This window comes from Mixophyes fleayi, chromosome 1 (genome assembly GCF_038048845.1).
Source record: "Mixophyes fleayi isolate aMixFle1 chromosome 1, aMixFle1.hap1, whole genome shotgun sequence".
Taxonomy (NCBI): Eukaryota; Metazoa; Chordata; class Amphibia; order Anura; family Limnodynastidae; genus Mixophyes; species Mixophyes fleayi.
In genome coordinates, this window is record NC_134402.1 from 138,608,822 (window position 1) to 138,636,095 (window position 27,274).

At 38.6% G+C, this 27,274-nt stretch overlaps 1 protein-coding gene across 2 annotated transcripts in view; it reads left to right on the top strand.

Annotated features, from left to right (window-relative positions):
- TBCK (TBC1 domain containing kinase) overlaps window positions 1-25,024 on the top strand; it is a 214,011-nt gene extending 188,987 nt beyond the window's left edge. For both annotated transcript variants that reach the window (XM_075200804.1, XM_075200810.1), the window contains exon 26: window positions 22,473-25,024. In XM_075200804.1, coding sequence (XP_075056905.1) covers window positions 22,473-22,583 — 111 coding nt within the window. In that variant the 3' untranslated portion in view covers window positions 22,584-25,024. The remainder of the gene's footprint in view (window positions 1-22,472) is intronic.
- The last annotated feature ends 2,250 nt before the right edge of the window (window positions 25,025-27,274 follow it).

Genomic DNA, 27,274 nt, shown 5'->3' on the forward strand with positions numbered 1-27,274 from the left:
CAAAGTATTGTTTGCATCCTATTGCAATGAATTTGATGTGCCACACCGCCCAAGCATCTACCGGTAATGTGTAATCATGGTCTTTCTTCCTTCCACAGTTTGTGGAGTAATGAATTCTAGGAAAAACATCTTGCCCAAAATCACTTACATTTTGTATAAGAATATACACTGAAAGATTAATACTGTAGTATGGTATTGTGCTATGCTTTCTATATTTTATTACAAACGTCTCAGGTTTTGAGCATACAGGGAAACACTTGGGAGAAAAGCGAGCAATCTTAACGCATACTTGCCTACTTTGGGCAAGTTCTTTCTGGGAGAGGGGCGTGACTGGAGGGCGGGAGGGGCGGGGTGCGGCCAAATGAGTCATTTTGGCCCTGCCCCCGCGACGATAGTGCCGTTTTGTCGCGGGGTGCGGGAGATCGTGTCATTTTGGGACGGCGGGATGCTGGAGATTTGCCTGCTCTCCCCCGAGTCCATGAGACCAACCCGAATTTCGGGAGTCTCCTGGACGTTCTGGGAGAGTTGGCAAGTATGCCTTAACGGAGAACTAAGTTTTGTAAATTAAAATAAAAAAGCAACCTTAAATAGAATATAGTCACTTTTAAAATTCAAACAGGATTTGTACACATTGCTGTAAAAAATGTTGTATCCTGTATATTCAAAATAGTGTATTAAGTGGCTCTTGTGTGGTACATTGTGTAGCAAGCCACCAGCACTTAACAAATTTAAACGTGTGAAATCATTGAGTTAGGTTTTGTTTAGCGGAGTGCTCCCGCAGAACTGTCAGCCACTTCTACTACAGCACAGTAATTGGACAATGTCAGTATTCTTCATACAATATAACCCCCAAGCTTCCTGTGTTATGACAGGATAATTACATTATGTTTAACATAGATTGTGTTATAGGCAACACATGTGTGATCAAGTGTAGTGAAAGGGCCACATCCGGCAGGAAAGTAGCTGATGTTCCCTAATTCTGTGTGATGTCAGTGTAAAGGAATTCTGCAAGGAGCCTTCAGGTATTCAGTCATACAGAGAATTTGTGTTTATAGGATATACCTGAGCAATTACAGTTCTAATCCTCTATTATATTGTGATTCTGTAGTATTTTTATGTCAAATATAAATGGTCAATAGAAAATTTTACAAATTACATTGGCAAATTAATACGCGTGTTATTTCAGAGGTACGTCCCCGTTCCATCCAGGCCTGTCATGAATCCTTCCATTTTTACATTTACATTATTTTAGACTCTTCTATACTTTTACAAAGTGTCTTCATTCCAAAAAAAGGAAAACTACTAATTATTACTCACAAGTTTTGCAATCGGCTGTGGTACAATTTAACATACATTAACATGTTTATATTTACTTACCTAATGTAATATGGGTATTAAGCAATGTACAACTATAGAACGACGGATGAGTGACTTTGTACGCATGACCTTAGCCAAGGATGCTATCCTCCTCTCTATCCCGAAGATTATCATAATTAAGTCAACCCATAATGAATGACACAACACCAAGCAGTGGAGAGAATATGGCCTTTATTTAGATTTAAAACCTTTTAATCTTAAGGGGATGGGCACACCAGGTGACCAAGAGCCACAGGTCCCATGCCCAATAACCACCACTGTAGGACAGGAACCACTCCAGGGGGTAAATATATCATTCTCTGTATTCTGCAAGTTGCTGGAAATCGGCGACTTTGCAGTAAAAATTTAAAGCAGCGATGGCTTGTAATGGCAAGTTTACTTCCCTTCTCCTTACTTCTAACCTCTACTGGAAAGAAGGGGAGGTGAGCACTCCATTTGCTTTTATATGCTCCATTAATGCCGAACGTGACATTGCTTTCCCCCTCTTTCCTCTCCTTCCCCTTCTCCACTTATGATGGAACTTCTTGTAATCTTGTAATATCTCCTCTACTTCCCTTCAGCAACATGAGCCCATGCTCACAGAGTGACAGTGGGACTTGATCCGCTGTCTGTCTCGGGTGCTTGGACTGCTTCTTATGCCTGTGGAACCTTGTACCCCGTTCACTGCCTGGTGAATGGGAAAGCAATTGCTATCATTGATTTCTGTGAATTGAACCATAGTATACTGTTTTCCATTACAATTTTGCAGTTAGTAAAAAAATGTTTTGAAAAAAATCTGTATAGCAGGCGATTAATGATTTAGAATTTACCATCAGAAATACAGATAAGGATGTTATGGATATAAGCCTCAATAATAAGGACTGCAATCTGGAAATATTAAGGCAACTTCTTACGTTATCTTGCCATAGACGTAACGTTTTCAGAAGTTTATTTTTTTATATACCCGGTGACCTTGCTCGAGAGTCTGTGGAGTATTGGGCATAGCAGGTATTCTGTAGGTTTAAAAGTATTTTCTTTGGTAGACATACATTGTTTTATTTTTTTTATACTTAGTGAATTGTGTTAGCTCTAAAATTTTGTCTTTTCAAAGAGAGAGAAGTTTTTACCATGTCTTACCGACCTTTTTATGAATGAGGTGGAGGTCCAAAATTTTGATCATTGGAATCCTGTAAAAAATGTATTACAATAAAAAAATGATGCAATATAACTATGTTATAAAACCCTTCAGTGTCATAATGAATAAATAACGTGAGCTCTTGTTTTCATGATTAATTTAAACGGAGCTTCGAGAAGCAGTATATTAGTAGAAGATGGAAAAGTTGCAATCAATGAAGATGATGGTTCTATAGTAGTCGTAGGCAAGACTTTGAAGTGACTTCTTTTCATATGGTCTAGCAATTTGCACATTTATATGCACCCACAGTCCTGCAGAAGGAGACACATCCGTATTGTCCTGTGGAAGATACCAAAAGCTAAATGTGGGCATGCTCTTTATGTATGCATTAGGCAGGCAAATATATATGCATCCATGTAGTTTGCAGGTAGCAAATTATCATTTTTTACCAAAAAAATATATATCAACATGGAGCAAATTTTAGTGCAGCGATCGTCTTCTGTGGCGATTAGGTAGATTAATATTACGCCTCCATAGAAGACACTGAGTATCGAATACACCTCTTCCATCTCTATACTTTCATTGATCGTCTGTTGTTAATGAGTAAAGCTTAGATCTGTGAATGTCTGGCAGATGCCTTATTTAAATGTTACCAATGTGTTTCTTCAGGAAACAAATAGTCACTTTTTATTATTAGATTCAATTCTTGGGCTGATTTTGCTGTTGTTGTTTTATGAATATTTTTCAAAGACTATCCAGAAAAAATAAATTCCCCAGATATTTTTCATGACCATAACATCCGTGCTTATAAAATATAGAAAAGGATAAATAACAAAATGTGCACCAATGAAATATCCAAAAAAAAGCTTTATTCCTAAACTACATTTTATATTCCAGTAATGTTTGTATTATATCATAGTATTCTGATTTATTTCTCATATCTACTGTTAGTTATGTGCATCGCTCGACTTAATGGAAGCAAGATGACAGGCGGAAGTTAGCATTTTATTTAGGCTTGTAATCTTATGTATGGGAAAGGAGTGTTTAGTGGGGGTAATGCTGCAATCGTGCCTATTATAACGTGATGGTGAAGCTAGCCAAGAGAAATCCAAGCTCTGTTTTCAACAGACAAGAAATGATTCCTCGGTCACTGACTCTATGACCCATTCATGAGACACTCAACAGTGCTGTTTTCTTCAAGGAAACTATCTGGCTGAAGTTATAATAGTGTTTCTGTTCCAGGTTATGTTTCGCAGTGCCAGTACCTAGCTCAACAATTATATATTGGTTGTTTGTTTTTCCAGTCATTGTAAAAATATAGTTATTGAAAAATCTAATTCGAATCTGATTTGCTTTGGGCATGCATCTGCAAAGATAACAGTTGTTCTCAGTATGGATATTTAACTTTGACTGTTACATGCCTCTTTGGTCAGCTTTATAGCTCCGCTAATTCATGATTGCAATCTGTCGGTTAATGTTCCATAATAATTGCTTGTGAACCAGAGTGAAAGACTGTTCTTTATGGAGGTTTCATTATTCATATAGGTGAAGCTGCAGTGTACGTGTTATCAGTTTTAATGGACTCTTTGTGATCTGATATTTTGATATTAAGGACAATGAGACTCTTTTTTTTCTTTTTAAAGTTTTGTAAACAGCACAAAAAGAGCTGCAGGGATAGGGATTGTCAATCCCTGCGGCAACACTTTTGTGCTGATAGAAATTGAAGACTGAGCACAGACTGAAACAGAAAACATCTACAGATTTCTTGTGTTGTCTTCTGAACCATTGTTGCCTGTAGGAACAGCACATACATTATGTCAAAGGATCAAGGTCTTTCCTACATATTTAATCAACGTTCATGCCACAGGGAAAGTGAAGAAAGTGTTTTCTACAAACAATCTCTAATGGTTGAAGGGCCACAAATTGCTATTAGGTGTAATTCGGTAAATATGGGGTACAAAAAATATATTAAAGCTGGTACTTCAGTTGAGATGCAATTACATAGGTAAGCAGTTATTATTCACTATCATCTGTTATTTCTAAGTCGCCACAAGTGTACCGCAGCCCCAAACATAGGAGACCAGAGCATAACCAAAATAACAGTACAAATCTATTCATTATTAAAGCCAGCATAATTATGTAAGGAAAACACTAAAAGAAAGTGCCCTGCTCGTGAGAGCTTACATTCTAGATGGGATGAGTGAAACTGGGTGCGGGAGCCAGGGCCGGATTAACGGAATGGAGGCTCCTGGGCTAATGGGGCCCCCATTCCCCCGTGAGGCCCCCCCCCCATTAGCAGCCTGGCCCCCCTGTTAGCCGACCGCCCCTCCCCTCCAAGCGCTTACCTTCTCCTCTCCTGTCACTGGAGTCCTCCTTCCGCGGCGCGCTGTAAGCTCCTTACTGAGGAGATCTCGTGACACTCTCGCGAGATCTCCTCAGTAAGGAGATTACTGAGCGCCGGAGACGGAGGACTCCAGTGACAGAGCTCAGCATTGATCGGGACGGGGACGGGGGTGCCCCCAGCCCGATCAATGCTGAGCTCAATACCTCTGCTGAACTCTGTCAAGGGCCCCCTGGATGCCCGAGGCCCCTGGGCCCAGTTAGACCTCGGGTTAATCCGGCCCTGGCGGGAGCAGAGGTCCGGAATGTGGACATGGGAAGGTAGGTTGCATTAAAAAGAGGAGATTTAAGAGTTTGATTGAAGGCCTAGAAACTGGTGGATAGTAGAGAGAAGAACCTGAAGGGAAGTGATGTCACTGCAAATGGGCTCTATTTTGTAAGTTAAGAGGCAAAGTCAAATATGGTAAGGGAGGGGGAGATAAGGGGTCCAATTATACTTATGGTCATGTATAAAAGTACTGTATTGTCCCAGTTACCGCATTAATTTTTATCTACTTTTTTTTGTCTACAATGGCTAGACGAAGAGGCCTCATTCTTTCTAAACGAGGGAGACTATTGCACCATGTTTGGCAAGAGTAACAGTGACAAAGATTACTGAACTTGCGGATATTTAACAAGGAACCAATAAATAAGTTAAAGCAGTCATGGAATACTAATGGAAAGGTATCATCAACTTGGGGCACCTGTGATCAAAAAAAGATTTTGGAGCATGCCGGAGGCAGAGTGTCTGCCATCAACAAAATATAAACTGAATGTTTGTTTTCATGGAAGAATTGTTTTACATCCTCCAATAGAGTTCCAGATATCATAGAATCTTTGCCTTGGTATATTGAAGGTACTATGGTAGCCCCATGCATTATTAAGACTTTGGGGTCTATTTGTGGAGCCTAAAATCCGGATAAAATGGCTGTTTTCCCCAGACAATGGCTAAAGCAGTTCACCTTCCAATTCAGCAAGGGGTTTACCTATTTACCACTGATTAATACCTTCCCCATAGACATCTATGCGGACCACTGTGACCAATTTCAGGATAGCGTTACTTACCTTTCCTGTGCCGCCGAATAGGCTTAGCTGTATCACAGCCTAGGTCCCATCACCAACGTTAGCCACACACTCGCAGCAGCTACACAAGGAAGTCAAAGACTTTCCTATATCTATTAGGCATGTTAAATAGCTGCAGTACTACATTTTGTATCACTGCAATATGCAGCGATACTGAATGATAGTTACCGCCACCCACTAGTCACCATTGATAAATTTACCCCTGTTTCCTGTAACTGTAAGTAGTATGTGCTGGTAGATGGTATATGACTTAGAAAGCCACCTTGTGGAGTTCTCTGTTATATTGGTCTTCAAGCTTCAGAAGACAATTTAATAATACATATGTAAGAAGCGTATCAAGACTATATATACACATACAAGTGCAATATTTTAACAAGCTGAATGCACACTTGTATCTCATAGGTGTCTGTCAGGTGATGGAAAATGGTAAAATATTATTTACAACACAATACGACTCATTTTCAAATTGCAAACTTGCAACATGGATTTGAGGGCAAAGTGTGCAATGTGTACGTGGCTGCAATATTTTGCATGGTGGAATGGGAGGAGTTCAGTGGATAAGTGCATAGTTGGTCTAAGAACATAAGACCAACTGCTTTCAAGCAGCATATATAATCTTTTCATTTTGCAGGACAGGATTATATAAATGAGATAAAGGGATGGAGAAGGTGCATTTATGGGGGGATTTCCTGCTTTGCAGGAGGGTACACAGCCCTTTTCTCTTTGCTAAAGGCCTTGATTTGATTTTTGAACTGGCGATGGTCCAGTCTCTTCCAATACTTTTACATTTACACTTCTGCTGCCCTTCTTCGGAATGCACACTTTGATACCTGTGATAAAAACAATGCAGTGCACAAGGGATACCTGTTATAAAGACAGTCCAGGGGGTATAGTTACTAAACTGCAGGTTTGAAAAAGTGGAGATGTTTCCTGTAGCAACCAATCAGATTCTAGCTGTCATTTTATAGAATGTACTAAATAAATAATAGCTTGGATCTGATTGGTTGCTATAGGCAACATCTCCAGTTTTTCAGACCTGCAGTTTACTAAATATACACCCTGGTGTTTATTTCCTCACTCTTATGTTTAATATAAAACATAAATGAGGACATACCAGATTATTGTAGTATCATAGGAGAAAAACTGAAATGTTTAAATGAATACAGTAGTGGCCCTAAAATGATAGTAGGTTGGATTTAGAGGTGACATCTCACTCTGTCTACCATGCACATTTTCAGGTAGACCTGCAAAGCTGGAGAGAGAGAGATTTTTCTGGGGTAGTTCCAAGTGGTCCGCATTCCTTTTCGTTTGGAAATGAGCATTAATGCTTTCATTGAAATAATCAGAAGTGACTGCATCAGTTGATTATATAGCCATAAATGTTTCTGGAAAAAGAGTTGTTGTTGAACTTACATTGCGGTATGATTTAAACATTATACTTATACTCTAACTAAGACTAATTCCCAAAGTCTGTGAACCTTGAGAGGCCCATACAGTTAGCCAAGCAAAACATATCATACAATGAATCCTCTGCTGCTCTTTACTCAGTGATGTACTGACAGAAGCTATCATTTACTTTGGCGTTAAAGACTGAAACATTCTCTAAAATGTGTAAGATCTGTCATGGCATTTAATTTATATCTGCATTTGACTGTGCCACTTAATGACTGTTTGCTGAATGGACAAGTTTGACTCTATGTTCTGCATAGCAAGTATATGTGCCCCATATGTAATAATATTCCAGGGACGATCTTATCCGATATGTATGTACTGTACGGCACTATGGAGCACTGTGTCGCCTTACAAATCTACGATAATAATAATAATATGGACCGTAGTCTCTCCTGACGAATGTCACAAATAGTAGCTTCACATCAGCACAAAGCTAAAACTGAAAATTCTGTTTTGGGAAAGGTTAATAAAGTTAAGCAATAATACTGAATATTACTTACCTTGGGTCTGATATTGCTGCTGATCCAATGGGTCCCCTGATGTATTTAACAGTCCAGCATCAATCTCCTTGAAGTTTCTACGACTTCCACAATGTTGACAATGCCTCTCCTCAGTGCCCTTCAAATGAAGATAGGCTAACCTCAGCAGGAGCAAGGGGAGTGTCACTGGAATCTTAAAGACATTGGTGCACCACCTGGAACAGGAGGAACTCCAGAACGTTATGTATGCTGCTCAAAAAATGAATTAAGGCACTGTCCATCATACAGTATATTTTTAAATATGTGGGTTAATGAGGCAAGAATGTATATAAAATAAAATATAGCTTTCTTGCAAACATCTGTCTTTCTGTTCACAGTAATCAGCATTTAAAAGAGAAAAGAATGTCTGTAAGAATGCCTGAATAGTAACCAGTGCTATAGCTTTAGACTGCTCTTACTGTGAAATAGAATACAGAGACATTCCCTGCTGAGTTCTACTTGTTAAACATGGTGGGCCTGATTCATCAAGCAATGTAATTTGCATATTTTTTTAAAACGCATGTAACCCATGCATATGCACGTCCGTATTTGAAGACAAATACCCATAAGAAATATGTTTGTAGATGAATATGGTAGTATACTTTTGTGACGTAAAATGTAATGTAAGTGTCATTACATTTTTATTTGCTCTTCTATGTGAGTTTGGAGTGAGTGACAGGTAGATAAAGTGATGGATGCGCAACAAGAAAGCCCAAAGCACATGACTGAAGGTGGCCTGGGACAACCCTGTGGTAACACCTACTGTGGTCTGGAATGACCCAGACGCACAGCAATACCGCCACAGACGAAACTCCTGGCGGTATTGCTGTCGGGATGTGGCTCAAAGTCACTCTGCACAATGTTCAGGGTGTCCATGATGAAATGAGGTGGAAGCAGATAGTGACATACTACTTCAGCATTTAACATCCCAAAGAGGCTCCCTGGGCCAGTGACCATGGCGTTCCACAAGACTCCCAACATCTTGTGGAAAGCCTTCCAAGAAGAGTGGAACCTGTTAGCGCTGCAATAGGGGGACCAACTCTATATTAAAGTATATGTGTTTGGATACAATGCCGTTACAGTCCCTGTTGGTGTAATGGTCAAGCGTCCGAATATTTTTGTCCATATAGAGGAATAAAATACCTTTGTTGCTACTGAAAGGCATATGTGAGTTTCATCTTCCTCTTTTATGTGAGCAGTCACAATTTTTTTTTAATCCGTTTTTAGGGAAATAAAATGGCAGAATGGCATCCCTGTGCCATAATCTTAGTGTTGTTTAATGAGATGAGTGATGTCAGGTGTGCAGGTTAATTGTCAATCATCCCGTTATAATTGTGAGAAGCAGTGCCATGTTTGGTCATCACTATCATCCATCAGTTATACCTGCCCTGGAGCAGATGCAATCCTTATGTCTAAAAACAGACTTGCTGCATACAGCTGAATTGAATCACCCCCATCTGCTTGGGCTATGTTGATTTGCCCCTTTCCTCCCCCGTTCCGCCCTTCAAGTCTTAGGCAGTAGTAAGTGTCATTTGCATATCATCATCTATTTATTTATATAGCGCCACTAATTCCTAAGCACTGTACAGAAAACTCATTCACATCAGTCCCTGCCCCATTGGAGCTTATAGTCTATATTCCCTAACACACACACACACACACACACACACACACACACACACACACAAGTATGTTTTTGGAGTGTGGGACGAAACCTGAACACCTGGATGAAACCCACGCAAACACGGGGAGAACATACAAACTCCACACAGATAAGGCCATGGTCGGGAATCAAACTCATGACCCCAGTGCTAACCACTAAGTCACAGTGCTGCCCACGCGGGCAGTATGAACAGGAATTGCACGCATTGGCGTAAGGTCAGTTTCTGAGCATGCACAGAGCTGTTTCATGCAAAATACGGCCCATTGAATTACCCCTAGTGTGTGTCCTCCATTACAGACTGACTATGTTGGATAGCCGCTAATAAAACAGTATCTGCAAGATATATATTTTGTTATATTTACTTTTAGGTACATAACATGCACCCCCCCTTCATCTTCAAAATATATTTATTTTTGGGTGGACTATACCTTTATTAGTATTGCACTATACTGTAACACATTAATAATGTCCAATGTGCTGCATTTTGTGCCAATTTCTTCATTGGCACACTAGGAAGCTTTGTTATGTTTAATTCCACCATTCTCTCTAATTTACTTACAGGTCACTGCCCCAGGGGCATCACCACTGGGTATAGGCAGCCTTTGTATGTATTCCAGACCCATATATGTATTTTGATTCCGGAAACAGAGTTTGTCTTCACCCCCCTATCCTCATGGAGAGGTGACTTGATACATAATTTTTTTGTATGTTGGGTATTAGTGAGTTAAGAAGATACGCTTTATTGCATTTGTCCTTCTTAGTTCCTGGCACTTATCCATTAATCGAGATTTGTGCTCTGATAAGAATTCTACTCTCACTACGTCAAATTCCCAAAGTCTGCTAGCTTGATTCACTGCGTGTGAACCTTGAGAGGCCCGTACAGTTGGCAAAATATAGCATACAAGGGATCCTATTTTTTACTCAGTCATATGTACTTATAAAACCTGGGATATACTTTATAATAAAAGAATTAAACATTCTCTAAAATATGTAAAACATATCTTAGCATTTAACATAAATCTGTATTTCACTGAGCCGCTTTAATGCCCATTTGCTAAATTTGCAAATTGGATTCTAGATTCTGCGTCACAAACAGATGTGCCCCACTGACCACATACACATGTGTATTTATAGCTTATAATAATATTGGTGCCATATACAATAAGGATTATTCATGAACCAGGAAAATATATAAATGCTGCTCATTGTAACCTCATCGATGTCTTAAATAAATTGTGTGAATGAAAGGACAATGGTACCAGCTTTATTTTCTGTCACATTAATGTTTTTATTGTGATAATACTTGTGTGCCTATAATTGTGCTTTCTTGTATAAAATGCATCTGGGTGATGCAAAGGTATCTCATTGAAAGACATGGGCGACATCAAATCTCTGGCACTTCTGAAAACAATGCAAAAATCAAGTATTTTACTTTTTAAAAGTGAACAGACTCCTAACTGTAATTTCCTCTGCTTGCAGTGTAAATAATATGTTGCTCCACAGTACTAAATCTCATTTTTGCATTTGGACACATTACTGTGGCTAGCCCTTGTTCAGCATAGAAGACCAAATACACTCATCCTCCTTAGTCAGAAGGAGCCAAATGTTACACCCACACAGTTGCCACTTTTCTAAATTGTAATCCATGCACTTACCTGTACAAATAGCTGTGTTTTACAGGTTCTTAGCCTATATTGCCAACCGTACACTGTTAGTTTATTCCCATCTTGGAACTAGTGTTCTTATTCTGGCAAGAAAATCAGACTGTTTGATAGATGTAAATGCTTTGTACAATGATGATGGTGGTGGTGGAATTTGTGTTTGCCAGGAGATGTTTTTCTTTTTCTGACTAAAATAATTAATAGCAGCACATACAACAATTCAGAATTCCAGAAAAAAACATAAACCTTCTTCCTTTCTATATCAGTTCAGATCAGTTCAATTTTGGAAGCTGCAACAAATTCACAATGTGTAACAATATTGTTGGTAATGGGTCACTAAACCTAAAAGTTCAAGCTTACCTAATGAGAACAATGATCATAAATGGAAGTGTGGCCTCAAAATGGCATTTTAATGTAGACTTAACTGGTAAACACCTTATATATGGGATAATGCACTCCCTATAGTAAAGTATAATGTATTGGAATATAGTTATGTGACCATATAAAAGCACAAAGCTGTAGGCCAAGTCCTTTTATACTGATCACAGATGTCCAAAGCCGCTTCTACCATCCATAACAATTTACATTGAGGGGGTAAATCATGCCTTATAATAAAGCATTGATATCAGAACTCACTTATTATACAGATATAATTTACACGAGATATATAAACATCACTTGTCTATTATAAGGTAATAAAAGGTATGGATTATTTAGTAATATTTTCTATCTCTACTAATATATCCATAGTGCTCATGCTGCCCACTGTGTGCATTACACACACATTGTTGTTGATTATACTTTTGGGCAAGTACACAATAAGTTCCTATCCAATGGTGATTCTTCTTTCTCCCCTTTAATGACAATGAAAAGGGTCACCAATTTTAGTAGTGTAATATCAATTGACAGATTGGGACTTTGTGTGCTTATGGGGTAACCCCCTCTACTCTTACCTGTTATGTGAGCAACAGCCAACATTATGCAAGACATAGCATTATATGTTGAACTTCCTACTCATTTCTATTCATTTACTTCATGCTTCCATGATCAACGGTACATGCAGGACAAATGGAGACTGGGGGGGAATGCGATCCTGGGCCTTTCTCAATTATATGGGGTTTCCTCCATTCTCTGCGGCTTTCCACAATTAGCATTAATCACAGAAGCAGGGAGTAAATCGCAAACCACATGTAGGAAGCTATGTGTAATGGAATGTTCTGACTCGGGGGTGATAAGTGGTCAATGTTCATGATCAGAGGGAATTACCCAGTATGCAGGGATCCCCCCAATCTGCTCATTGAATTTGAAATACAAAAATGCCCCCTGCCCCCTTTCCATTGTCATTGGAATTAAGTGGGGGCACGAAAATTAAGTGCCTCCTCTCTTAATTTTTTTTTATAGTTTTTAAAGTAATAAAATAAAGATGTCATAGCTGTTTGACAAGCAATTAGATGTCAGTGTAGGACAGGAATGCAGAGTTCAGAGCACAGAAGTAACAGCACTATCAACCAATGCTGTTAGCTGCTGTGTGCAGGACCTGGTGGCAACAGATGGAAACACTGTTGAAATGGGAATGAAAGCAGGAAAGGTGAACACAGCACATAAGTATATGTGGCATCAATTCTGTTCATTAGTTTTGCAACTAGAAATTTATCTGTACTCAAGTCTTATTTAAATAGGGTTTGTACTTTAAACAGTTGCTGGGTTCTCGCATTGCCCCCTTAATACCTCCAATGTGACTGTCTCCATTTTAAGTGACGACAATGACACTAACGGCATTTTCTGCTGCCGTGCTTTATACCAGTGCTGTTGGAAATACTCTATATCAGTTTTTAGTTAAGTCTGCATTTCTTGAAAGTCAGAGTTATAGTATATATGTTGAAGGAAAGGAACTGCTCATGATCCAAAACATACAACCTCATCAATGAAGCATGGTGGTGGTAGTGTCATGGCGTGGGCATGTAAGGCTGCCAATGGAACTGGTTCCCTTGTATTTATTGATGATGTGACTGCTGACAAAAGCAGCAGGATGAATTCTGAAGTGTTTCGGGCAATATTATCTACTCATATTCAGTCAAATGCTTCAGAACTCATTGGACGGTGCTTCACAGTGCAGAAGGACAATGACCCGAAGCATACTGCAAAAGCAACCAAAGAGTTTTTTTAAGGCTAACAAGTGGAATGTTATGCAATGGCCAAGTCAATCACCTGACCTGAATCCGATTGAGCATGCATTTCACTTGATGAAGACAAAACTGAAGGGAAAATGCCCCAAGAACAAGCAGGAACTGAAGACATTTGCAGTAGAGGCCTGGCAGAGCATCACCAGGGATGAAACCCAGCGTCTGGTGATGTCTATGCCTTCCAGACTTCAGGCTGTAATTGACTGCAAAGGATTTGCAACAAAGCATTAAAAAGTGAAAGTTTGATGTAGGATTGTTTAGTTTGTCCCATTACTTTTGGTCCCTTAAACAGTGGGAGACACATATAGAAACCGTTGTAATTCCTACACTGTTCACCTGATTTTGATGTAAATTCCCTCAAATTAAAGCTGAAAGTCTGCAGTTAAAGCACATCTTGTTAGTTTCATTTCAAATCCATTGTGGTGGTATATAGAGCCCAAAATATGAAAATTGTGTTGATGTCCCAATATTGATGGTCCTGTCTGTATACTGGATAAACACTGCAATGTTATTCTTGTCCTACCCCACCCTTGCATCCCCTCCCCCACTTAGTTATCGGTACTTTAACCATGTTGTGAAATTGTTATTTGCATTGTTACACTTATTCCAAAATGAGGATTTCGCTTTTATGTCCGTTGTAATCCCATGTTTTCTGTGTTCCCTTTACCTTAATAGAGAAGGTTTAAACAAAAAACATTCTCATGTTATGACTAACCCGCATCTGATAATGCAATGTGAAGCATTAGATTTTTTTATTTGCATCCTTGTAACAGTAGGATTTCGTTCCTTACGAAGATTAGCATTGCACCCTAAATATATACATTAACCGATCCGTGCATGTTCCCGGAACTCTGGAATTTAGGCAAAATGTGCGTTTTGATGATGCAACTGAAACACCTTGACTAGATTAGCAGGTTTACCATTACTTGCTATAAGTTCACTTCATAACTATACCTCACCCTCTCTTTTTTTTTTCCGTTACATCCATTCAATGAATCGGTATTTTATGCTAATAAATTATTATTTAGTATCAGTGTATTGAAATAACTCCCATTTTGAAATCTGTCCCTAAATGGTTGTTTGAGCTTATAGATTTATACAGTGTGTAATTAAAATATTCCTGTTGTTTGCATCATTGTGAGCTCATTTACCAAGTGCACTGAATGTGCAGTGCATGGCACCTTGGTTTTGCACTGGTGGTCCACCCAAAGAACTTTATAGGGGCATGCCAGCTCTTCGCATACTAGAAGTTCTCTAAGTACACTGTGCAGAAGTGTTAATGTCATATAAAAGTCCAACCTCCTGCAGCATTAGAACCACCTCTATCATTAAATAATACATTTTTTATTTTCTTTTAAAATACTGTGTAATTTATCCTCCATTATGGCCAGTGCAGCTGGAAGGGGCAAGATGATAACCTTTAAAATATAGAATGAAACCTAATCCACTGCCAGCTTGGATTAATCCTTTTGCGTAGTAGAAATGACTGTGTGCCCTTTCACACAGAAATCTCCCTAAAATATGCCCTGTCCATTCTTTCATCTCATTTTAATAATTATGTTTTTCACAGCTCCCCAAAACTACGCACATCTATTCTGTACTTGTCAAATAATGCTTTGAGTCCACTCAACTCCTCTCGTCAGCTGGAACAAAATTCTGGTCCTCTGCAAGCATTGCCTTCTGCTCTGCAAACACGTACACTTTTGCTAAAATCTAAGCACAAATGCACAAATTGAGGGCCACAGCCATTTTTGCTTTGTAATGACACCTAGGGGTAAATGTATCAAGCTGAGAGTTTTCCGGCGGGTTTGAAAAGTGGAGATGTTGCCTATAGCAACCAATCAGATTCTAGCTATCATTTTGTAGAATATACTAAATAAATGATAGCTAGAATCTGATTGGTTTTTCAAACCCGCCGAAAAACTCTCAGCTTGATACATTTACCCCCTAGTCACTGAAATGAAAGAGAATACAAATGATCTACTAAGTAATTTGTATTAGCTCATCCAACTCATCAAGGAATTTAATGTTGTTATTTTTGTTTCCTATAGTCCATATAACATTTTCTATTCAGTTATGCACAACTTATACTCTGGACTCCATTTTTGCTTTACTCTAAGCAGGATACAGTCACTGATACAGGGCCAAAGAAATCACATGACCGACAAGTCACATTGCCTGCACAAGCGTTAAACATTTTGGCTTTGACCTTATAAATAATGATTTAGAGGACAACTAATGAGTGATATGCAGAAAATATGTTGAAATGTTTCCAGAATTTCAGTTCCCTGCGGTTCGGATTATTGTACTGCAGCGACTTTACTTTTAACGCTGCTTTCAACACTTATAGTGTTAGAAATAGTTGTAAAGCCATCACGTGGATCTCTTGTTCAGTGCTTTCTGAGTCCCCCTTTAAGGTAGAATCTTGGAGCAGTTTTCAAAGCTCCAGGCTTATTAATAGCGGAACCCCAGAGTTCATTTGAAGTCAGATGATGAGGGAATTAGTATGAAGTAGGGAATGTGTAGATCAAAAACCTGACCGGCTCCTGCTCTATTTCTGTGCTGGCATGGATAAAAGCTTTTGTTATGGCGTTGCCACCCCTGTGCCAAACATGCGCTTGCGAACTGGTTTAAAGGAAAATTAAGAGCTGAAAAGAGAATGTAAATAATGTGAGATTAAAACCACAACTCCATTCCAAGTTAGCTTGGCTTTTCCATTTCAAAAGCTTTGCTAAAGCCATGGCAATTCAAGCTAAAGCTCCATTTGTTCTTTTTCTAAACTATACAGGCAGCCGCTCACTACTTTACAGCATTGTAACTGCTCTCTGGGAAACCGGGTGTCTGAATTTCCATTCAAGGCATTTATAAGAACATACTATTATAAGCTCTATTGTTATTTACATTATACTAGCATTTTCATACTTTTCTGATATCTTACAGTTTTTTTTTTTTTACAAAGTATCTAGTATTGTATAATAATAATAAAGCACATGTAAAATAATTACATACAGATTAAGTCACTTTCTTAAATGCTGGCCTGATCCAACACTTTTTAAATTGATTTAAATTAAATGCACGATTACGATTTGAATTAAATGATTCATTAAGTCTAGTCACGTACATCAGTGCATTACTGTTTTAAATAGGTGATATGATCAGTGCTCACTGAGAGTCTAATGCATTAACAAACGCAAAATAAGCTTATTGTGCGTTTTTTTTAAAAAACCGCACATACATCGGGCATATGGACATCCGTATTTAACAAAGAACAGGTCTGAAGAAATGTTTGTTAATGAAAAGGGGTTCTAAGTCCACTATGCTCTAACAGGCAAGACACTGCAGGATACGTCCAATACATATGTGGAGTATAAAGTCACAAAAGGATGCATAGAAAAATAAATATTCGATTTAATGTCACCTGTCAATAAATCATTAACGACAAAACATTAAAAAAGGGAAAAAAAGTGTGTTTTCTTTTTCTATTTCAATAAAATACCATTTATTACGATATACTGTACATAAAATACATTTTTACCGTTTCCCCTGATTGCAAACACAATTCTAGATTCACAACCATTATCATTAATAATCGGCCCTTACACCAGACCTGTAGCTGGTGCAAGTGATACGAGAGATAATCACATACTGTCACAATTCTAGCAGATATAGTGGATTCACTTTCACCAACCTGAATTAGCGCTGGCAGTAACAGAGGCGCAAAATCTAACAAACCCACGGTTTTCGCCAAGGACCCCCCAGGGAGGTTTGGGCCTCACTGCAGGTGGGTACGCAGGTTGCGGCCCTCCGCGTGTTTTCTCCAGGTGTGACAAGCTGGTATCAATAGCAGGAAGAGTCTGGTCAACGTAGCCAGGACTGGTACACAAATGGACTGCCGGGTACCAAATCAGCGAAGGAGAAGGAGTGTCAGAACAACCCGGGTCAGCAACAATCAGGCATTGACAGTAACAAACAATAGGCAGAAGACAGGTCAGGAACAGTCCGGGTCAGAATTCACAGGGAATAGCCTCAAGAAGTACTGGTATGCTGAAGAAAAGGTTTGGAGCCTAATACTCTGCCACAGGCCTGTGCACAGAGCAGGTATTGATATCTGAGCTGATAAGTAGGGCGGGTCACAGGTCTCTTAAAGGGCCATGCGCCTTCTGTTGCACAGAGTAGGATTGTGACACAGGGTTCTGCGTCTGGATTGGAGGGAAAAGTAGAGGGAGCGTGCCGGACAGCGGATTTGAAAAAATAGCAGCTGGACTCAGATTTGTGACTTTAAAGATGACCAAAGCTTGAATCGGAAGCTGCTGGAGTTTGGCACGCCCTTACTGTACATTGACAATGTGCATACGCCTGGTCCCCTCCCCGTTCTGCCCCTGAAAACGTAGGCTGTAGTAAGGGTCCTTTGCACTCAAAGATGAATTGGATGTTGCTGCGTTCTCTGTCGTATGATTTGTTTATGGGCATGCGCAGTGCAATTTTACACGAAACACGGCACGTATCTCTATTTACGTGCCATAATGATCAGGCCCTGAGAGTTCCCAGTAGCACCACTTCAGTTGTATAAAATGTATACAAGCAGCTCCTTCTGTGTGTGTAGAAAATATATGTGATATAGTGCACTCTCTACTGTAAGCAGTCAGCTCTGATGTCATCACTTATAATTGGTGAGGTACGATATCATCACTTCAGTGTTCATTAGGAAAACGTGTATTGTAAGGAATAATGTACCCTCCACTGTAAATTATGTATATTACCTGTCACCAAGACTTGTCGCAGAAGTCCCAAACTCCTGCTGCCCTGCATATTTCCCTGTGCTCTGTTTTCTCTTTCCTCCTGTCACACATTAATATATCACTTAATGACAAAAGAACAAGGCACAGCAGCTCTGAAGAACATGATGTAAGTGTTTGAACATGACAAAGAATTCCTTCTGGCAATTTGGTGCCTCCGTTGTGGTGATCCATGTCCTACATCAAAACCACAGGAGAACCAGTGTTGGACAAGTCATTTATCACCAGAATAATATACCACTAATAAACTGTTGAAATGTTGATTTAAAAAGAAGCTGGTTTAAAGCTAGTTGCTAAAATTAATAGAGGCCATTAGCTATGTATGGCATTTGGTGCAGTGTATGTGTGGAAGAACAACCCATTATTTCCCTATCCAATAATCGTATTTTGACAATTTGGTAGTTTTCATTTTAGACCTCTTACTGCATATGGATAACTGATAAAATATCTTTAAAAGATAACTCCTGTATGGGTTTAGTTACTAACAAAAGCCACAAATCAGATTCAGTCCTTTTCTAATGTAATTTATAAAATGAATGGAAAGAGCTGATTTTGATTTTGTATGGTCTACACCTCATTTGCACACTTTGCATAATATTATTATTATTGTGTTATTCTATTGGATTTTTTTTTCAATTATTGCTTTTTATTAAAGTTTTATAAGGTAAACATTATCCCTGCTGAGCATAAACGGTGAAGTTCCAAGCCTTATATTATAATTAGGCCAGGGTGGGTGACAAAGCGGATATATTACAGCCTTTGTCATGTTTTACAGCAAACATTACATTATGGCAGTGACCAAGAAGATGAGTTGGCAAAAAAAAAATACATTTATAAAATAGTGCAATGTGAAAGAAAATCTAGGTGTTGAGAAATGAACAGGCATCCATCACCTTAGTTTTAGTATGTTTTTATGAGGTGTTGGTGTATTCAGCCCACAAGTATGGAGGTAGATGGTGAGGAGCATCTGTTAAACATGCCCTTATCATGATAAGCTCTTGACTTAAAGGTGTTCATCATGAACTGTCATCCATAATTGTCAATGCTTCTTTGATCAATCAATTTTCCTGTCTGGAATAAATTAGGACTCAAAGTAAAGTAATTACTAGGTGCTCATTTCTACAAATACCAATATAATTGTGCAGGACGCAGGAATGTTTTTGCATGCCCAATGCTACTTATTTCTAAAGACACTAAGAAGAGTATTGAATGTTGAGTGTCAAACTGGCAGCTGTACAGTATTATTGCACAGGAAAGCCAGTCTGACATATTTACAATGGAATTTAGTTCAGCAATTTTTTTTTTGCTTTATTAAATAACATTTATTGAGGACTCATGCGTACCTTCCCATATGATCTATATTATCCAACACACACAATGGTCTTGTCTCTCCCTTCTTACTTATACAGTTTCAGAAACCTGTGTTAAATTTATTAAATCATTATTATTTTTCAAACACCACTTCGTTTGTCACTGCAACTGGAAAATAAGTAATAAGAACGGGAACACACCTCTGTTCACAGTGGTAAAATCAGAACAAATTAGACCGCAACACAAGTCTGCCCCAACCACCCCAATCTGGGGTGAGGGCAAACCTATTGGATGCTGAAAATCTGAACTGTTGGTAGGCATGGGGAAGATAAAGTGGTTTATAACTGGCTACACACAGCGTAAAGTTATGTCCTTTGTAGCTTGTCTTCTGTATCCCATTATCATATTAAGAAAATGTTACCTGAGGTTGGTTTATCTCCCTGTGGACCTCATTGCCATTACCGTCACATTTGACATCTCTTAACATCTGTTTCACATCACTGGCGATTGGGTATAGCCAGGTCTCAGTGCATTAGGTTTTGTCCTCCATAAAACAGAGATTCCAAGACTATGACAAACACACTGGCTTAACATGACACTTTACAAAGAGCACGGCTTGAGGACCGTGACAGCCGCATAAGCCATGTTCACCCTTGTCAAGCCTGGATCCTGTGTCATTTTATTACTGGCCAAAACTTTCACATTATTTTTACTGCTGTTTGCACTTTTCATATCTGGCAAATGCTCTTGTAGAAAGTATCCCTTCTTGTAATAAAAGAGTGAAATTCTTCCAATAGTAGTTCCAGGATGGGGCTGATTTATGTTCTAGAAATAGAATAGGAAAACATAGTGTAGTAATTGAAACCATTTAAATCAATAGATTGTGTTTAAAATAATGACACACAAGATTACTCAAAAGTAAACTTCAATATCTGCTTATCTGTAGACTATTTGAAATGGTTATAAAAATCCAAAATATTCTGAGGATTTGGGCAGAGTACCCCTGGACTTGTGAGGTCCTTGATTTTAATAGGCATCCACCAGTACATATAGGTACCAGAGACAAAGGAAAAGTCAAAAGGCCACTTCTAAGTAGTATAAACAAATCTTTTTTGAAAATATATAAAAACTTGTACTTGAGCATTAAGATAATAAGCTTATCTGAATTGAAGTGATTCCACCTCTGTATAGTTGTTACTCATCCCTCTTCTATGATCTGAACTAGAAGTGGTATCGCAAGATTTCTGCAATCCGCCATTACATTGTGATGCTCGCAACGCGGACACTGTACGGAATTTTGTGTGTGCATTTATAAGTGTGAATGTGTGTGTGTGTGTGTATATATATATATATATATATATATATATATATATATATATATATATATATATATATAATGTATATTCAAGACTGAAGCATGGATCTGATTTCCAGACTGTAGCTGATAAGTCCTTACAATCTGTTTATATTACAAAATGGTGATGCAATTTTGAACTGAGGCAACTAATGCCAACACAAGAAGGGTTATTAGGGTAAGAACAGGGCAAACCGAAGGTTTTTAAGTTACACACACTGTAGAGGGTTGCCAGTCCATTTGCACAACATAAAAGTGCATTTTTCAGAGCATGCACCAAACTTTGCATTCGTATTTGAAATTAAAGATATCTTGGGCTTGTGGCCCATTGTGCTTTGAAATGCAGTATTGCTAGGGTGTGCACACACAGGTGGAAAGTTTTCTTAGTTGATAATCCACAGTAGATAAATAAAGAACCTTATAACACAACAAGAACTGCTCTAATGAACTGTGTCCAGTGATGAATGACTGTGTCATCAATAGCACCTCAGCCAATAAGTGATTAGCTTTGTGAAAAGCTTGTCATTAGCTGAGCAGCTATTGACCCTCCTAGTCAATTGAATACAGAGTACTTCTTGTCACATCATAAGGATTATTTTTTCAATGATTGAGAAAGAAGAATAAGTTATGAGACATGAATTGGTAAATATACCTCGAACGCTTCTACGACTAGTATTTCAGTTGGACATGTGCAAGTGATTTTTTGGGTGTATATTCAAGGTGTATTTTGCGTTCAACTCTAAATGACATTCAGAGCCTCCAAGATTGAAAATATTATGGAAAACATCAAATTAACTAAAAAAAAAAATCATCTTTGTAGTTCAAAAAATTAATATAGTTGTTTATTATGTCAATTCATTAAAAACATTCTAAATGCAATGAATTGTTGTTGTTTTTTTCACCAGTTCATTAGATTTGTAGCATGCAAATTAGTTTAGGGCACAGCCTTTCGGGTAGTGGACTGTCCCACCTTGCCAGTAGCTGTAAACTAGACGTGTAGATTTTTTTTTAGGTTTAGCTCTGGTATTGTATTGGTTGTTGAGGCACTGAATGCAAGCTAGGTTGTAATAGACCTGTCAGTCCAGTCTATTAAGGGCAGATTCAATTAGCTGTGAGGTTTTATAGGTGTTTCTGCACTCAATGCCGCCAATTATGGTTCAGAAAACTTCACTTGTTTTTGCCTGTACTTCTTAGGGAGGTTTTAACCATAAACATCCTGGGGAGACAAAATGTACCATTAAAACACAAACATGAGAGTTTCAAAAGATATTATTGAATAAATGTGTGTAAAAAATGTACATTTCATTAACAGAGAATTCAGGTTGACCTGTCACTATAAGCACCACTTGTCGTTAGCAAAACATATTAAACCACAATGCTAGACTTTTTGTGGAAATATTTACTTTTTTAGTCATTTACCTGTTACCTTTCTCAAATTTTCTGCCAATCCCTCCTAATGCAAGTGGCATGTTTACTTTACTAATATTATATTGTTGCCTTACAGTAAATTATATATGTACCATATATGTGTAGCGAGAGAGAAAGTGAGAGAGCTAGTTACATTAACTGTTTGTGTTCCAGTTTGCAGCTCATCTGGTGAAGCTGGGATACCCACGAGTTTGTATTCTGGATGGCGGGATAAACAAGATGAAGCCAACTGGCCTACTGACTGTACCTTCTCCTCAGATATGAGAGCTGCGAAGCCAATGCCTTGGTTCCTTGTAGCAGTTGAACTTGGGTAGACTAACTATCTAGAATTTTAAAGAAAGCTCAGTAAACCAATTGTGAGCTCTGCTGCCACATCAGCATCTGAATCCAAGAGAGGAGATCTAGAAACCAGTGTCATGCACAAATGGTCTAACCAATCTAGTTTAACTACAGATGTTAATTACTGTACATGACCTAAGTTCTAAAACTCTGTCAGAGCTTACTGTTGGCCTGAGATATCATATCCTATGTCATTATATCAGGTAGCACTTTTTACATTTCTACTTATGAGCCCTGAACTATAGGTGCAACTTAAAAAAGGGATACAACAGTTCAAAAAAATATAATTTTTCAGGAATATTTTTTACAGTATAAATAATTAGCTTTTTTTTTAATATTGAGACCTATCATGTCTACTTTTTTGCTGAAAATTCTGCAAGCTAAAGATCAACACATACAAGTGGGGAAGAGTCAACGCCACTGAGATTAACTTATTTACAGTAGGATTTGCAAGTTTATTTATCTGCCACACTCCAGTAATGATAAAGCGTGTTGACCAATTCTGCACATATGTGTAGTTTCCAGGTAAATTTGCACAAGTTTATAGTTGCAGTGAGATAAGGTTCCATGAGTCGTGTGCATAAGATGCAATTTTAAAGCTATAAAATAAAACTAATGATGTAGGTGCAGTCTTACAATTCTATGTACATAGAAATAACATGGGCACGATATGATATTACATTCATAGTGATTGTCGATTGCTGATACAATTATGCCACACATACATTTCTGTAGGTGAAACCTGTATGAACTATATAAAATGACTTGAACAAATCATGTAAATTAATGAATGTATTATGTATGTGACAAATGTGACCATTTTCTGTGTTCTCATGTTACAGTTTTCATGCAAGTAATAATTCTGTGATGTGACCAGTGGCATTTATGGTAATCATATGTTAGTTTACAAATGTATACAGCTATCTCTATTTATTAAAACAGAGCATGGGCTGAAATCAAGGAAATGTGTTGTCTGATAAAAAAAAAAAGACCTGTAATGAAACTTTATCATATTGGGAAGGATGCAGCACTAGTGGCTGAGTGCTGGTGGCGACCATTGTGTTTCAACTAGAGACTATGGGCCTCATTTCGAGTTTGGAGCAAAGCTAAAGGTGCAGCTTTGCTCTTGGGCAAACCATGTTTGATGTAAAGTTTGTTAATGCCATAATATTGTTACATGCCGTAAAAACACTGTCTGCTTTTGCATGTAACACACAAATACCAGGCAGCTTTATTTTTAACACTGCAGTTTAGAGTTGAGCTAGGACATGCCCCTCCCAACTCAAAATCTGTCTTCACATTTTTAATTTGCTCCCATCCCCCCGAAGTGCAACATGGTTTTGTCTCCTTTACTCCTTTTTTCGCTTTGCTCTTAACGCTAAATAAGAGCTTATGTCTGGAGAAGCACTGTGCTCTGTCAGGTGGAAAGCTTCAATTATTTCTAAGATGACAGAGACTGGACAAGTGATCCTCAGGAAGTGTACAGAAAGATATTTCAAGATACCTGTTACTGTGGAACAGCTTTTGTCCCCATTTCATATCCTGCATTCCTCATACTTACAGTAGTGTAGAACAGAGACAACAAGAGGACTATAAAAAGTCTCTAGACATATATGAGAGTCTGTGACCCATGACACTTTCTGAGCAGGCTGGGATGGTAAAGGGATACCGTGCTTCTAGGCAGTAACACCTATATTAAAAGATCACTATAGTTAGACAGTGAGCTTCAAGTAAGAGTATGGATAAGGTATGGAAAGGGCAGAGGGTTTTGTTAGAAATAGTTTGAAATATTTTTTTCAGAAATACCAAGTACAAAAATAAAATAGACTTTTAACATTGATCACTGTAATTATGTTTCATAATAGATTGTCATTCAGCAGTCACGTGGCCCCACTTTTGCTTAGATTTGTCATGTGACACAGAATCTAATATATTTGTATAGTGATTGTGCTACACATAAAAATGATCAGAAATGGTTGAGTGAAGAAAACTGTGAATCTCTAAATCAGTTGCTTGAACATTGCTTTCAATAAATATGTTATTCCATTCTTGTAAAAAAAATGTGAGTGATAGATAGATAGATAGATAGATAGATCTCATTAAAACACCAAATTATTTACGCTCGGTGTTGGAAAAGAGGGCAAATGTTCAAAAATATATGTCCTCAAAAGCAGCAAATTCATGCAAACTACAAGATGAACAAAACCACTGAGTGACCACCTAACAGTAAAAAATAAACCAACCAGCTGCTACCAAAAGAGACTCATATCTATACTTCATATATTACAATCCTAATTGTCCCAGTATACAGTTCATACTTATAAAATATGAATACGTTAAAAAAGACTTTGTCTAGACTCCACGGCTCTTCATTCCCCATAGTATAAATAACTATCATAATGTAGCAACAGCTATGGTGCCTGGTGAAATATCACCCCGTTGTTTAAATTCTGGCTTTACTCTGTACTCAATACAATATCTGCTAAACGTTTTATATAATTATAAATATTATCCATTCTATACCTTGTAACATATGACTAACTCCATACACCTCGTTACCTCTCCATCCATCCTCTTCACCTTGTACTGTCTTGACCCCCATAGAGATGAGAAGAGGATACACATAGAACTGTTCACTTCCTATATGTTTTATTTTTTTACTCATCTTGTGTATATTATTATTATTATTATTATTATTAATAATAATTTTTATTTATAGGGCGCCACTAGGTATCCGTAGCGCCATACAGGGACAGACAGAAACACGATACAGGGTGAGACAGCACGGTACAGTTAACAAAAAGCACAGTAACTCAGAAGCTCAATGTACAGCTAGATGAGAGGTGAGAGCCCCCAGCGGGGTAGAGAGAGGGGTAGAAGGGCAGGAGGACCTCACAGAAGAGACATGGAGCTGGAGAGCATAGTTAAGGTGGTGGAGAACAGAAGGAGAGGAGGCCCTGCTCAAAGGAGCGTACAATCTAAGGGGAGGGTAGGGCGGACAGAGACGCAATGGTGGGAGGAGGGAATGGGGAGAACGGGGACGGAGAGGGGGGGAGAGGAGAATGAAAAGGAGGGAGGTAAGAGGGGGACAGAAGTGGGAGGGGGGTAGGGGAGACTGGGAGGAGGTCAATTAGGTGGGGGACTGGAGGGCTTTAAGGAAGAGGTGGGTTTTTAAGGCCCGTTTGAAGCTGGACAAGTTGGGGGAAGTTCTGATGGAGCGGGGGAGCTGGTTCCAGTGGAGGGGGCAGCGCGGTAGAAGTCTTGGATGCGAGCATGGGAGGAGGTAATCAGGGGGGAAGAGAGGCGGCGGCCGTTAGCCGAACGCAGAGGGCAGGATGGAGCGTGAATGGAGATTAGGTTGGAGATGTAGAGAGCAGTGGAGTTGGAGAGGGCCTTGAAAGTAAGAGTGAGGAGCTTGAACACGATTTTGAATGTATATTGAATGTGCTACTTTAATATGTCACTGATTGCCAGTTCCTGTTTATTAGCTCCTGACACCCATTGTCATGACATAATACTAAAACTATCAATGGTATGTTCAGAGGAATAGTAAGACAATTACTATCACAATGAAGACACTGCTAACACCAACAATATGAGTGATCAAATGAGCTGTACCCAACAAACCAATACTTTGTGATCTTTGCTTTTGTGGAATTCTGTTTAAGTTAAGGTCTTGCATCTTTAGTTGAGACGTAAGTCTACATTTCAAGAACAGTGTAATGGATCTGCTGTCAAAGAAGGAGTCCAGTTGCCACAGTAGAAGCAATAAGGATCAAGCCAAGGTCAGTGCACTGGTGGTTGGAGATTCAATTATCAGGAGGAACAGAACAATGAATGGTGAAAAGTTTGCTATCTCCCAGATCTCAGGTTCAACTTTGTTGATCAAGCTGATAAATTGTTGGGAGCACCTATTGTTCATGATACCGATTGGCCCCAATGATCAAGCTAATTAGGCTGTAAACTTAAAGCGATGACCTTCAAGATTGCATTTTATGAAATACAACTTCATACTCTACACCTGAAAAAGAGTGGTCACTTAGAGAAAGTAATATGTGGCTTAGAATTTGGTGTAGGAAAGAGGGTTTAGTGGTGTTGGAGAACTGGGTGGCTGTGAACTTGGTGTAGGAAGGAGGGTGAAGCTGTGATTAGGGGAAATGATGGTTAGACAGCTGGAGGATTTTTTTAATTTTATTTTAAACAAAAACTTATAGATATGTTTCCTCCCACATTCCAAAAAACATACTAGTATGTTAATTGGCTGCTGACAAAATTAACCCTATTCTGTGTGTATGTGTTAGTAAATCCAATTGGGGTAGGCACTGATGTGAATGACAAATATTCTCTCTACAGCGGAATTGGTGGCGCTATATAAATAAATGATGATTACAGCTATTTTATTCTATTTTTATTTTTCATTATACTGAAGTTATGCTGGTGGCAGCATCAGCATGGAAAAGATAAAGTGCCTATAGAGAGTAGATTGGCATCCTCAAATTGGGTGCCATAGCACCTTACACAGCACAGCCACTGATACCCACTGATTACAGTAAAGTGAAAGTGAACCATTCACAAATGTTGTTTGTTAATATTAGATATAAACAGGCACATGAGCA